The sequence below is a fragment of the Littorina saxatilis genome, linkage group LG4, assembly GCF_037325665.1.
Source record: "Littorina saxatilis isolate snail1 linkage group LG4, US_GU_Lsax_2.0, whole genome shotgun sequence".
Lineage (NCBI taxonomy): Eukaryota > Metazoa > Mollusca > Gastropoda > Littorinimorpha > Littorinidae > Littorina > Littorina saxatilis.
In genome coordinates, this window is record NC_090248.1 from 37,802,844 (window position 1) to 37,815,697 (window position 12,854).

The 12,854-nt window shown below is 42.0% G+C and overlaps 1 protein-coding gene across 2 annotated transcripts in view; it reads right to left on the bottom strand.

The window, feature by feature from the left end:
• Positions 1-12,854, bottom strand: part of LOC138964675 (cAMP-dependent protein kinase type II regulatory subunit-like) — an 81,220-nt gene that overhangs the window by 64,751 nt on the left and 3,615 nt on the right. The window contains exon 1 of one of the 2 annotated variants that reach the window (XM_070336699.1): positions 837-1,127. The exons of the other annotated variant lie outside the window; for it this stretch is intronic. Coding sequence (XP_070192800.1) covers positions 837-912 — 76 coding nt within the window. The 5' untranslated portion in view covers positions 913-1,127. Of the gene's footprint in view, positions 1-836; positions 1,128-12,854 lie in introns of those variants that run through there. 2 annotated transcript variants of the gene reach the window in all.

Here is a 12,854-nt window from a genome sequence, read left to right on the forward strand (position 1 = left end):
ACTGTCCGGGCGTGACTCTTGTTTTCGGGATATTCATAACAGCCGTCCAGCACCAAAACGAGGCGCCATTGTTGTAAAGGGCCAAGTCCACGAAAATAATTTCTTTGAAAATTTCTCACGCTCGACAGAAAGCAGCCAGGATGTTCCCGTTCGGTGAGCGTTTAAATGGAAGTATGCTTGTACTGTATGTAGACGCTCGGGGAGCTCTGTGATGGTTTACAGGAGGCTTACTGTGCCTTTAAAAGCTTCCGAGATAACTTCAAAGTTAAGTTTTTATTGATTGAACACGACCCCGCTGTGACCCCAACATTTGCCGAGCGTCAACCAAACTGGAATCATCATTTTGTCGGGAGATAATCAAACCCTAAAGGTATTCAAAGTTTCAAAGCTCAGTCTAGCTTTCAAAACATCCGAGATAACCTCAACGTTAAGTTTTAATACCACGGCCGGCCGTCCACACAGACGGACACTGCTCATTACTAAGACTCGCCGATTACTCAGCGAGTCAAAAAGGTACACTTATTTTAGGGAGAAAAGAATGTCCGTTTCTTGCAACTGAGTGAAGGAAATTGATGGTAGTGAAATTCAATAGATTTCACCGACCCCCAAACTAGATTCCGTTGAAAACGTGCACCGAGTGGCATTGTGTTTACAAAATATAATATCGGTACTTTCCCACAAAGTACAAATACACAACACTGAAGCAACACACAAAACTGAACCAAAGTTCAGCAACGGCAGCGTTTCCTAACAAAGCCCATCGACCCTGAGAAGGTTTTCAAGACGCGTTCTCCACAAAACACCAACAAACAAAGGTAGATTCCGAAGACGCTTACCGTCGACGCTAGTGCCAAAGACTTTTTGATAGATGCTGTCTTGACTGAAGGGAGGGTTACCCTTTGGTTTTGGCATAGTTTGGAGTCCCCAAGAAATCTGTTACGGCTCAAACATACCAACAGTTGCCGTGGTGTTTCATCACTCGGCTGGAACTGTCTAATATCACATAACTAATAGACTGGACAATCATTACGTCGAAAACAAAATAAGAACCATGTTTACCGAAAAGCCATCCGGCATGACGACAATTTTATCAAGACGTCATTTCCGACAGTCTGACACATCTGCACTTGCCTAGCTCCGCGAAGCCCTTGCGACGGTCGTGTGCAACACAGGAAAAACGTATTCCGGGAAACACTACGCATTATAAGGCAAAAAAAAAAAAAAAATAAATAGGTGTGGTTACGGTAACATAGCCAAAAACAATAGGGTAGGAAGGTAGGCAATCACTTTTTTTTTTTTTAACTTTTTTTTCTAATGTGTACAAATTAAACCTACTTGACCGGGAAATAAGTGTGCGACTCGGGCGCTTTCGCTTTCATTGCGTTTTCTGCACTCGTTTTCTTGTTTTGTGTGGGTTTTTTTTTGACAAATGTAATAAAAAGTTATAGGGTCGGCCCCTAAAAATAGGGTAGGTCGGGTTACCGTAACCACACCTATTTTTTTTTTTTTGGCCTAAGCAAGAACTTTTAGAGAAATCATGTTCGCTTGGTGATCCCTACAAGTCACCCGTTTTCATTATGTTGGAAGATTTGTACAATGACTGATATTGACAGACAATGTCTAATCCTGTCCAGGTTTGCTGCACAATCATGTCAATGATCTTGATCGAGCCTGCTTTGAGACACGCCCAACAACTCATAATTCGCCATCAAAGCTTTCAATAGTCTTCCCGTAAGACAAACTTCCTCTGTCAAAAATCCTGCATGTAAGCTTACATGCACATGTGCGGTGTGTGCATATCACCGATTTGGTTAGCAAAGAAGATTCTGACACTTTCATTCCGCTGACTAGTGATGAACGAATTGTCAGAACTTAAAATCCATCTTACATATAAATATATGCCATATCTTCAAGCCCATTTCCCTTGCACAAATGAGCACACACAATTACAAAACAAATTAAAGATTAAGATAACGTAAACATTTGGGAGCAAATTGGAAAGGTTTTGTTTTTGAACATTGTTTTCCCCCCACGCTGTAGATCTACAGCTTTGAAGACGAGAAATGTACGCATCCCTCGAATGAGTGGTCAAAAGCGAGCGTACAAGATCCATATTATGCTTCTGGTGGCATACATGATTTTCATCAATATGTTTTCCTTGGATGTATTTTCTCCTGCGACGTAATCTCTGAAGACGTTTTCATGTGTACAGAATCTTGTCAAAAAAAGGCAGATGTTCAAATGATTCTCAATCTCCGCCCAGCTATGACCTTTGTCAGAACATAACTAAAGTCCTTTGTCAAAGTTTGACGGTGGCCCGATCGTCGGTCTAAAATTAATCGCCTGTTTAGTAAGGTTACAATTTGCTAGATACTACATTTGCTCGTAAACGTCCCCAATAATTTATTATTACTTTAGAATCAGGGCGGAGATGTCGGACACGTTAAATCACTGTTTATTTTTATTATTCTTCTTCGTTCATGGGCTGAAACTCACACGTTCACTCATGAATTTGCCCGAGTGGGTTTTTACGTGTATGGCCGTTTTTACCTCGCCATTCAGGCAGCCATACGCCGCTTTCAGGGGGAGCATGCATACACTCTTTGATGCTGGGCCGGTATTGTCGTGTTTCTATAACCCACCGAAATCGAACAAGGGTAACAGGATCTTTTCCGTGCACCTGTGCTTGCTTGTACAGTACACTCGACTTTTAAATGGGTCAAAGATATTCTAGGCTACGAATGTGGCCTATCACGAAATCAAGTCAGTTTTATAACTCGTGTAAACTTGCACTCTGACCACAAAACTACATTCCAAAGTTGTGGGCTTACAAACACATATTTTATTTTAGAAAATCATCACCAAAAGATAAACGTCAAAAGAGCCCCGTCAACAAATTTCTCGCTCGTAGTAAGTACTCTGCACGTCATATACCAGTGTGGTTGTTCTCTCAAGCATTTGGGAGAGATAAGAATCTCGGCCGCCGAAGACTATACAGTGGAACCCCCCTATAAAGGTCTTAACAATGAGGGAGTCTTTAAATAGGGGTAAATTAACAGAGGTTATAAAAATAATAATAATAAATGAGCATTTATATAGCGCAACATCATAACTTTACAATTATGCTCTTTGCGCTTGACACATTTAAAATTAAAACACAGTTATACAATCATTTACATCTCCATTCATAGTCAGCAACGCTTAATTAAAAGCATACACCATCAAACATACATTACAAAAGATTCTTCCACTAACTAAGTAATAAAAACATGAATAAAATAGTTAGTGAAAACAAGGAAATACCAGCTGAATATCAATCAATCAATGAGTCTTATATCGCGCATATTCCGTGGGTACAGTTCTAGGCGCTCTGCAGTGATGCCGTGTGAGATGAAATTGTATACGGCCAGTAGATTGCAGCCATTTCGGCGCATATTTACCTTTCACGGCCTATTATTCCAAGTCACACGGGTATAGGTAGACAATTATTAACTGTGCCTAAGCAATTTTGCCAGGAAAGACCCTTTTGTCAATCGTGGGATCTTTAACGTGCACACCCAATGTAGTGTACACGGGGGGAGGTTCGGACACCGAAGAGAGTCTGCACACAAAGTTGACTCTGTGAAATAAATTTCCGCCGAACCTGGGATCGAACTCACGCTGACAGCGGCCAACTGAATACAAATCCAGCGCGCTACCAACTGAGCTATATACCCTTAATCAAACAAAACATGTTATCAACAATACTGAAAACAGCCCTAGATGTTTATATACATTATCACATTATCACTAAAACAACAAATACACTACATGTAGCCTACTGATGGACTGAGAAAACAAAATCAGGGGTTGTATTTCTTGAAGAGGTGCGTTTTAAGTGCTCGTTTGAATGCTTGGGGTAACTGAGAGTGGCGGATGTGAAAGGGGAGAGAATTCCATTGTGTGGGTGCGCAGAAAGTAAAAGTGCGTTGTCCGTATGTTTTGGTTTTGGTGTGTGGAATGGTGAGGATGCGACAGTCAGAAGAGGCACGGAGTTGTCTTGCTGGAGAATAGGCGGTGAGGAGTTCAGAGAAGTAAGCAGGAGACGAGCCAGAAAAGAAGTTAAAGCAGAGGGTGGACAGTTTGTAGTCAATGCGGGCTTCAATAGGTAACCAGTGCAGTGTGTGAAGAAGTGGTTTTGCGTGATCTCGTTTTCGTGCTTTCAGAATGAGGCGTGCTGCCGAGTTTTGGACTTTTTGTAGTTTATGCAGGAGGACAGCCAGAGAGAAGAGAGTTGCAGTAATCAAGTTTAGAAAGAACAAAGGCACAGACAAGAGTGTTAGTTGTTTGAGAGGAGAGTGTGTGGCGAATGGTGCTGATCTTACGAAGCTCAAAATAAGCTGCTCTACAGACTAAATAAGCTGCTCTACAGACTAAAGATATATGTTTGTTAAGGGTCATGTCAGATGAAAGGGTGAATCCAAGGTTTCTAGCTGATGGTGAGAAAAGAATGTCGGTGTTGCCTATTTGAACAGAAACAGGTTGGGGAGAGGGAAATGTAGTGTTCTTCTTTTTGCACAGTAAGACTTCAGTCTTATCATCATTCAGCTTAAGTTTGTTATCGACCATCCAAGATTTAACATCAGTGATGCATGTCTGAATGGTCTGGATGGCGGAATGTGTCTCTGCAGGGGGACTGGGTTTATACAGCTGGGTGTCATCAGCAAAAGACTGATTTAGAACAGAATGGTTTTGAATCAGTGTGGAGAGGGGCTTAGTGTACATGATGAAAGGAGTTATGAACAGAAAGTCTGAGCAAACAGGGTCTTAAAAGGGAGGGAGTCTTAAATTGGGGGGGTCTTAAAGGGGGGGTTCCATTGTATATATACAGTACGGCTTGCTGGACAGCGCGACTTGCATTCCAGAGTCGTTAACCTGTCCAGTGTTACGGTGTCAGTGGGAAAAGCCCTGCTAGTAGACTGGCGAACCACATCAACTTTGGAGGCTCGACTGACTTTTGTTATCTGACAAGGTTGTGCCAAGTACTCTCTCTCTCTCTCTCTCTCTCTCTCTCTCTCTCTCTCTCTCTCTCTCTCTCTCTCTCTCTCTCTCTCTCTCTCTCTCTCTCTTTAGTTTTGACTAAATCTTTTAACATAGAGGGGGAATCGAGACGAGGGTCGTGGTGTGTGTGTGTGTAGATCAGTTCCGAGAAAACTTCTGAACCGATCTTCATGAAACTTTACATGAGAGTTCCTGGGTATGATATCCCCCGTCTATTTTTTCTTTTTCCCGATAAATGTCTTCGATGACGTCATATCCGGCATTTAGTGAGACTTGAGGTGGCACTGTCACGCCCTCAGTTTTGAACCAAATTGGTTGAAATTTTGGTCAAGTAATCTTCGACGAAGCCCGAACTTTGGTATTGCATTTCAGCGTGAAGGTTTAAACATTAATCAATGAGTTGGCTCATTAAAGTTGTCATTAAAATAAAATTGTCGCAAACAGATTCAAAATTGATTGCATCGTATTTTTCATCAAATTCTGAATCTAAAAATATATACATATGTTATATTTACTCTTAAAATGTGATCACAATTAACGAAAATAGGTTAACTAGTGCTACGATTAAAATGTAAGAAATCGATCCAAAAATAAGTTCATCTTATTCGTTATCATTTCCTGATTCCAAAAACATATAGATATAATATCTTTTATTCAAAACAAACTCAGAAAGTTAAAAAAAAAATACAGAAAAGCGCGCTTTCCTGCTTACCGCAGTGCGCTATTGCGCTATTCTGCCTCGTCAATTTCACTTCGTGTTGCCGGGTGGATTGACGAAGCTGTATTGTCTCGGTTAAAAACAAAATGCAGTGCGTTCAGTTTTATTCAGTGATTTTAACAGCTTGACTAAATGTAGTAATTTCGCCTTACGCGACTTGTTTATTTTGTTATAGTGCTGAAGGCAAATCCGTCTTATTGCATGATGTCGCCCACAGGAGCTTGTATCAAATCGCCGGTCGATCATTATCTACAGTCCACTACTACGACATACTACTACTATATACTACAGTATATAGTAGTAGTATGTCGTAGTAGTGGACTGTAGATAATGATCGACCGGCGATTTGATACAAGCTCCTGTGATGTCGCCCAAAAAACATCCCCTCCAACAACAACAACAAGAGGCGAAGCCTTCAAGGCTCACGTAAGAAATCGACAAACAGTAACACAAACTCAATCACTCCGTCACACATACACACACACACACACACACACACACACACACACACACACACACACACACACACACACACAGTAAGCATAGGTGACACTGTGCAAGAAAGCGAGACACTAGACCAGTCTAGATCTGTCTGTCTGCATGTAGCCTGTAACTTACAGGGACACGACTGCCAACTAGTCTCGGCCCGCTCAAAATAACAATGACCGAGACTTTCAGTAATTCCTTCGCGTGACGTCTAACCCTCTTACGCCATAATGTGACGTCTTCAAATGTTAAAGTTTCTACCACAGACATACACACGCACACACGCACACACGCACAGACAGACAAAGTTACGATCGCATAGGCTACACTTACGTGAGCCAAAAACACCACAAACACAAAACAAGTCGCGTAAGGCGAAATTACTACATTTAGTCAAGCTGTGGAACTCACAGAATGAAACTGAACGTAGTCCGCCGCTAGTGCAAAAGGCAGTGAAAGTGACGAGCCTGTTTGGCGCGGTAGCGATTGCGCTGTGCTTCATAGCACGCTTTACTGTACCTCTCTTCGTTTTAACTTTCTGAGCGTGTTTTTAATCCAAACATATCATATCTATATGTTTTTGGAATCAGGAACCGACAAGGAATAAGATGAAATAGTTTTTAAAACGATTTCGGAAATTTAATTTTGATCATAATTTTTATATTTTTAATTTTCAGAGCTTGTTTTTAATCCAAATATAACATATGTATATGTTTTTGGAATCAGAAAATGACGAAGAATAAGATGAAATTGTTTTTGGATCGTTTAATAAAAAATAATTTTAATTACAAGTTTCCGATTTTTAATGACCAAACTCACTCATTAGTTTTTAAAGGCATACTAACGCACTCCCGTGTTTACAAAGTGTAGTTTGCCCACAATCGATGTCAAACGCACCATAAGACCATATAATGACGATACGTCACCATGCGCGGACCATAATGCATGCATTACAGCTTGTTCTTGCCTCTGAAAAAGTGAGGATGTCAACAAAGCCGCGGTGTTCTCTCCCTTGCATCAACGTTACATGTGTTGCCAAATCTATAAATAGGACGATCCAGATCAAAATGAAAATTCACATATCTCAACATTTAAGGGGTCCTAGACCACAATATTTTGCAGGGAACTTAATTTAGTCTGTCTCCAGCTGTTGGTAAAGCAATTAGCGTGTATAGTCATCGAGTACATATGGCTTTAAGCCACCAAGCTGAAATGCAATACCAAACCCCGGCCTTCGTCGAAGATTGCTTTGCCAAAATTTCAATCAATTTAATTGAAAAATGAGGGTGTGACAGTGCCGCCTCAACTTTTACAAAAAGCCGGATATGACGTCATCAAAGGTATTTATCGGAAAAATGAAAAAAACGTCCGGGGATATCATACCCAGGAACTCTCATGTCAAATTTCATAAAGATCGGCCCAGTAGTTTAGTCTGAATCGCTCTACACACACACACACAGACAGACAGACACACACACACACACACACACACACACACACACACACACACACACACACACACATACACCACGACCCTCGTCTCGATTCCCCCCTCTATGTTAAAACATTTAGTCAAAACTTGACTAAATGTAATGACGTATCCAGCTGTAGTTTCAGAGAAAAAAAAACATGCACAAAACACACACACACACACACACACACACACACACACACACACACACACACATACGCACGTCCACACGGACGGACGCACGCACGCACAGCTCACACGCTTGCACGCACGCACGCACGTACACACACACACACACGCACACTCACACACACACACACACACACACACACACACACACTCACAAGTAGTTAGTTCTAAAATGCCTTCGCCATCAAATTTAAACGGATTCAGACGCTGTATTTTGGACGACCGATTTTGAAGATCAGCATCGACGCCAGGCTGTTTTCAGCAGACAAACTTAAAACTTCAACCTCTCTGTGAAAAAAGTGGTACTGATAAACAAATATTTGCAAGTCTCAAACAATGTCTTATGCGGCATTAACAGCCGTTCGCAACTAAAAGCCGTAAACATGTCCCCTCTTCAACATACGTACGGCCGTATTTCATCCAAACGGCTCAAAGCGAATACTCCATTATTCCTTTGTCACGGACAAAACAAAGATTTGATTTTCAAAGAAATTATGAAATCTGACATGGTGGATACTCTATCCATCAACGTTCCGAAATAATCCCCTTCTTCTCGAGAGCTGCTATGCGAGGACCTGGGAAGGCTCAGACACTCTCCCGCTTGCTTCAGAGCGAGACGAAATCTATTGCATCTCCTTTTGTTTTCTCCGCCAATGCATGAGTTGACAAAAATGCGAAACTTATTTCATTTGGCATATCTTATTTAAGTATATCATGATTGAATTTTGATTATTTTCTCACGACTTTTATTGAAGAAAAAAACCTGTCCTGTGAACACATCTGTGATATAATCAATTAGTTATTAATCCACTTTGACCTATTTATGATTATTAACCATGAAGTGTTGTGTCCTATTATTACATTTCGTTTTTGGCTCACGTAAGTGTAGCCTATGCGATCGTAACTTTGTCTGTCTGTGCGTGCGTATGTGCGTATGTGCGTGCGTGCGTGCGTGTGTATGTCTGTGGTAGAAACTCTAACATTTGAAGACGTCACATTACATTGACGTCACATTATGACGTAAGAGGGTTAGACGTCACGCGAAGGAAGTACTGAAAGTCTCGGTCATTATTATTTTGAGCGGGCCGAGACTAGTTGGCAGTCGTGTCCCTGTAAGTAGGCTACATGCAGACAGACAGATCTAGATCTAGTGTCTCGCTTTCTTGCACAGTTTCACCTATGCTCTTTCTCTGTGTGTGTGTGTGTGTGTGTGTGTGTGTGTGTGTGTGTGTGTGTGTGTGTGTGTGTGTGTGTGTGTTAATGTTTGTCGATTTCTTACGTGAGCCTTGAAGGCTTCGCCTCTTGTTCTTGTTGATTTTATTGAATCGTTTTTTCAAACTCATATTAATGTTGCCTTGCCTTGCCTTGCCACTCAAAGGACTAAGGCTTGAAATCGAACTAGATAAAAAATAAAATTAAAACAAGAGGCGAAGCCTTCAAGGCTCACGTAAGAAATCGACAAACAGTAACACAAACTCAATCACTTCGTCACACATACACACACACGCACACACACACACAGTAAGCGGCATATGTGACACTGTGCAAGAAAGCGAGACACTAGATCTAGATCTGAATGGCCGATTTCGAAGAAAAAACTAGTCTCGGCCCGCTCGGCAAAATAACAATGACCGAGACTTTCAGTAATTCCTTCGCGTGACGTCTAACCCTCTTACGTCATAATGTGACGTCTTCAAATGTTGTGACGTCTTCAAATGTTAAAGTTTCTACCACAGACATACATATATATATATACATACGCACGCACGCACGCACGCACGCACAGACAGACAAAAGTTAGCATCGCATAGGCTACACTTACGTGAGCCAAAAAAAGGACTATCACACTGGCTTATACCCCCATTCCACACAACCGTTCTAGGTCCCGTTCCCGTACCGTCCAAGGACGGCTGCCACAACAATGGAACGCTGCGTCTGACCTTAGTGGAAGCTAGAACGGATGTGTGGAATGTGGGTATGAAAATTCAGTGTGTGAGAGCGCTACCGTTGCGTTACCGTTGTTTTAAGTTCCTTTAACGATCCAAGGGTTCTGTTACCGATGGGTTAAGGTTCCATTACCGTTCATTCTGATCGGGAGGGGAACGGCTAAAATGTTGAACATGCAGCCCAAACACAACCGTCCCTACCGTTCAAAGCAGTTCCGTTAACGATCATTTACGTTCCATTGCGGTTCCATCCCGATCCCTCCCGTGCCCGCACCGTTCCATGGTCGTTACGGGAACGGGACCTAGAACGGTTGGGTGGAATGGGGGTATAAGCAAAGCAGAGGGTCCAACGCATGCAACCCCAACCCCCCCCCCCCCCGCCCCCCCTTTCCAGCTGGAATAATGTTAATACTTGGAACCAAATGTAAGAAATCTGTTGCATCCTGAGCATAACTATGGGCAAATGAGATCCAAGGGGAAGTGGCTTCTAGCAGTTAGGAAGGAGAAAAACAAGCTTTTAGTGAGCATGTTGAGCAACACAAACCCCCATTAGAATGCAAATCGAGTTCGAAGCATGCCTTTTTTATACACCTGTGTGGAAAAGCATGTAGATGAATATTTTTAATAGAGGCAAGCGTTTGTATTGACTGACACTGGGTACCGACGCTTCAAAAGTAGGTCACACGGTATGCCCTCGACAGTCCCCAGACACTCGGTGAAAACATTTATACAGATCAATAAATGAATTTTTGTTACAGGGATAAAATTTAAAACAATCGATCACATAATGTCCTGTATTAATTTGCAAGCTTTTCAAAACACTTGATCGATTGATATGTGTGATGACCTACATTAGATTAAAATAGGTCATAGCTGCCCGGAACCCCATTGTAGTGTTGTGTGGCGCCTGAACATTAATTCAAAGCGTGCATTTTCAAACAAAAGAGTAAAAAGCATGTAGATTAATATATTTCATTAGAGGTAAGCGTATCCATTGACAACACAGGGTACTGACCCTTCAAAAGTAGGTCACACGGTGTGCCCTCGACAGTCTCCAACCATTCTGTCACAGTCACAGGGATCAATAAATGCTTTTTTTACTGGTCACGAGGTAATACCTATAACAGTTAACCAAATAAATTCCTGCAATAGTCTGTAACCTTTTGATTATATTTGACAAGTTCATATATCTCATATGACCTAATTTTGCTGAAATATAGGTCATCACTACCGGGAGCGAAAGACGTTTGCCTCTTGCAACAAAATATCAACCCCTCATTTCGTCCTTCACAAGTACAAATGTAACACATTTTTCTGTGTGTGTGTGTGTGTGTGTGTGTGTGTGTGTGTGTGTGTGTGTGTGTGTGTGTGTGTGTGTGTGTGTGTGTGTTACAGAAAACTATTGTGTGTGTTACAGAAAACTATTCCTGCAAAAAAATATTATATTTCCATAAGCACACACAGAAAAGTCTCTTTTTATTAGTACATGTATGCAAAACCTTTTTTTTTTAATCCCGATCAACATCCAAAATATACAAAATCATGAATTAATGTATTTTGTAAGTGTCAAAAAGGATTAAAAAAAACCACACCGTATTCCAACAAACACTTGAACATAACACTATTTAAATCGTCAGTGTACCAAAGGAATGTTTGACAACTCACAGAACTTACAGCTGACGCTTGGAGCTGTTACTCTTCCCCACTGTCCCCGCCACAGTTGCAAAGGGCAGTGCACTGAAGACCTGCAGCTCCACATTTGTACCTTGCTTTGCAGCCTTTTTTGCATCCACAGCGAATCAGTTTGTAACAGGAATCTTCAGCCTGGCGCAAAGTGGTCCACAAGGGCTTCCACCCCTCTTTTTCTTCTTTGGTCCAACCCCAGTCCTTTGGAGAAGGTAGAGAGGGAGCATTTTCCAGAGATTGCTCCCATACAAACCCTGCTTGGTAGGCAGCGCGGGGAACATGCTGATGCAGAGCATCGGAGTTGGGAGGAATGTTCTCAATGGAACGGCACTTCTGAGAGAACAAGCGTTGCCTTGCTTCATTGACTGTTGACGATGTGCTGTTCTTCTCATACATCAAGACAACAAACTGTTCAATCTTACTGATGCAATCGCTGGAAGGTTTTCTCATTGCAGCAAGTTCAAAGAAAGCTGAAGTTACTTCTGGAAAAGCTGCCCAAGTTGTCCATGCTGTTGTCTTGCTCTTTGACAAGAAAAAAGACACGGTGTCACATCCTGTTAATGCGTGGAAAACTGACAGGGCATTCGCCTTCTCAGGCGGAAGACTACCAGCAATCTTGTGTGCAGCAATGTGGTAAAAATGCTTCCCCGAACCAAATGATACCCACAGCTCATTACCATGCCACTTTTCAGCGAAATAAATGGCAAGGGCAACAACGTCAGTGTCTGCAGTTCGTATCGCGATTCTTCTGTGTCCTTGTGCAATACAGTGTGCAGAATAAAGAAACATGCGAGTGTCCGCTTCTTCTTGACTGCAACTATCAATGGTGGACAGGATAACATCAGGGGAAGAGCAGAGGACTGTTTCTCCACATATCATGTAGCAATGACAATTTTGTCCGTGACCTTCTGGCGGATCAGTTCTCTTGCGAGAAACTGGAACAAATCTTCTTTGTTGCCATCGTTTCGAAGGAAGCTCATCCAGTTCGATGGAATTGGGGAAGTTGGAGTCACTTTCCGTCGCTGCCCATGGCCACGTATCCGCCGTGTTGAGGACTTGAAGCTGTCAGGAAGGTAGATATCCCAGACAACATCCACTCTTGACACGTTTTCCAGCTGAGAAAGCACGTATGGTATAAAGACGAAATCTGCATACCCCTGAAACGTGCGTCATGTCTTTGGAGATAGAAGCTGAACGATGAAAGCACCATCAAATATTCTGGCATCAACTTCTGCAAAATAATGCATTCTTTGGTCGAGTGTACGTGGGAGTTTCAGCCCACGAACGCAGAAGAAGAAGAAGAAGAAGAAGAAGAAGC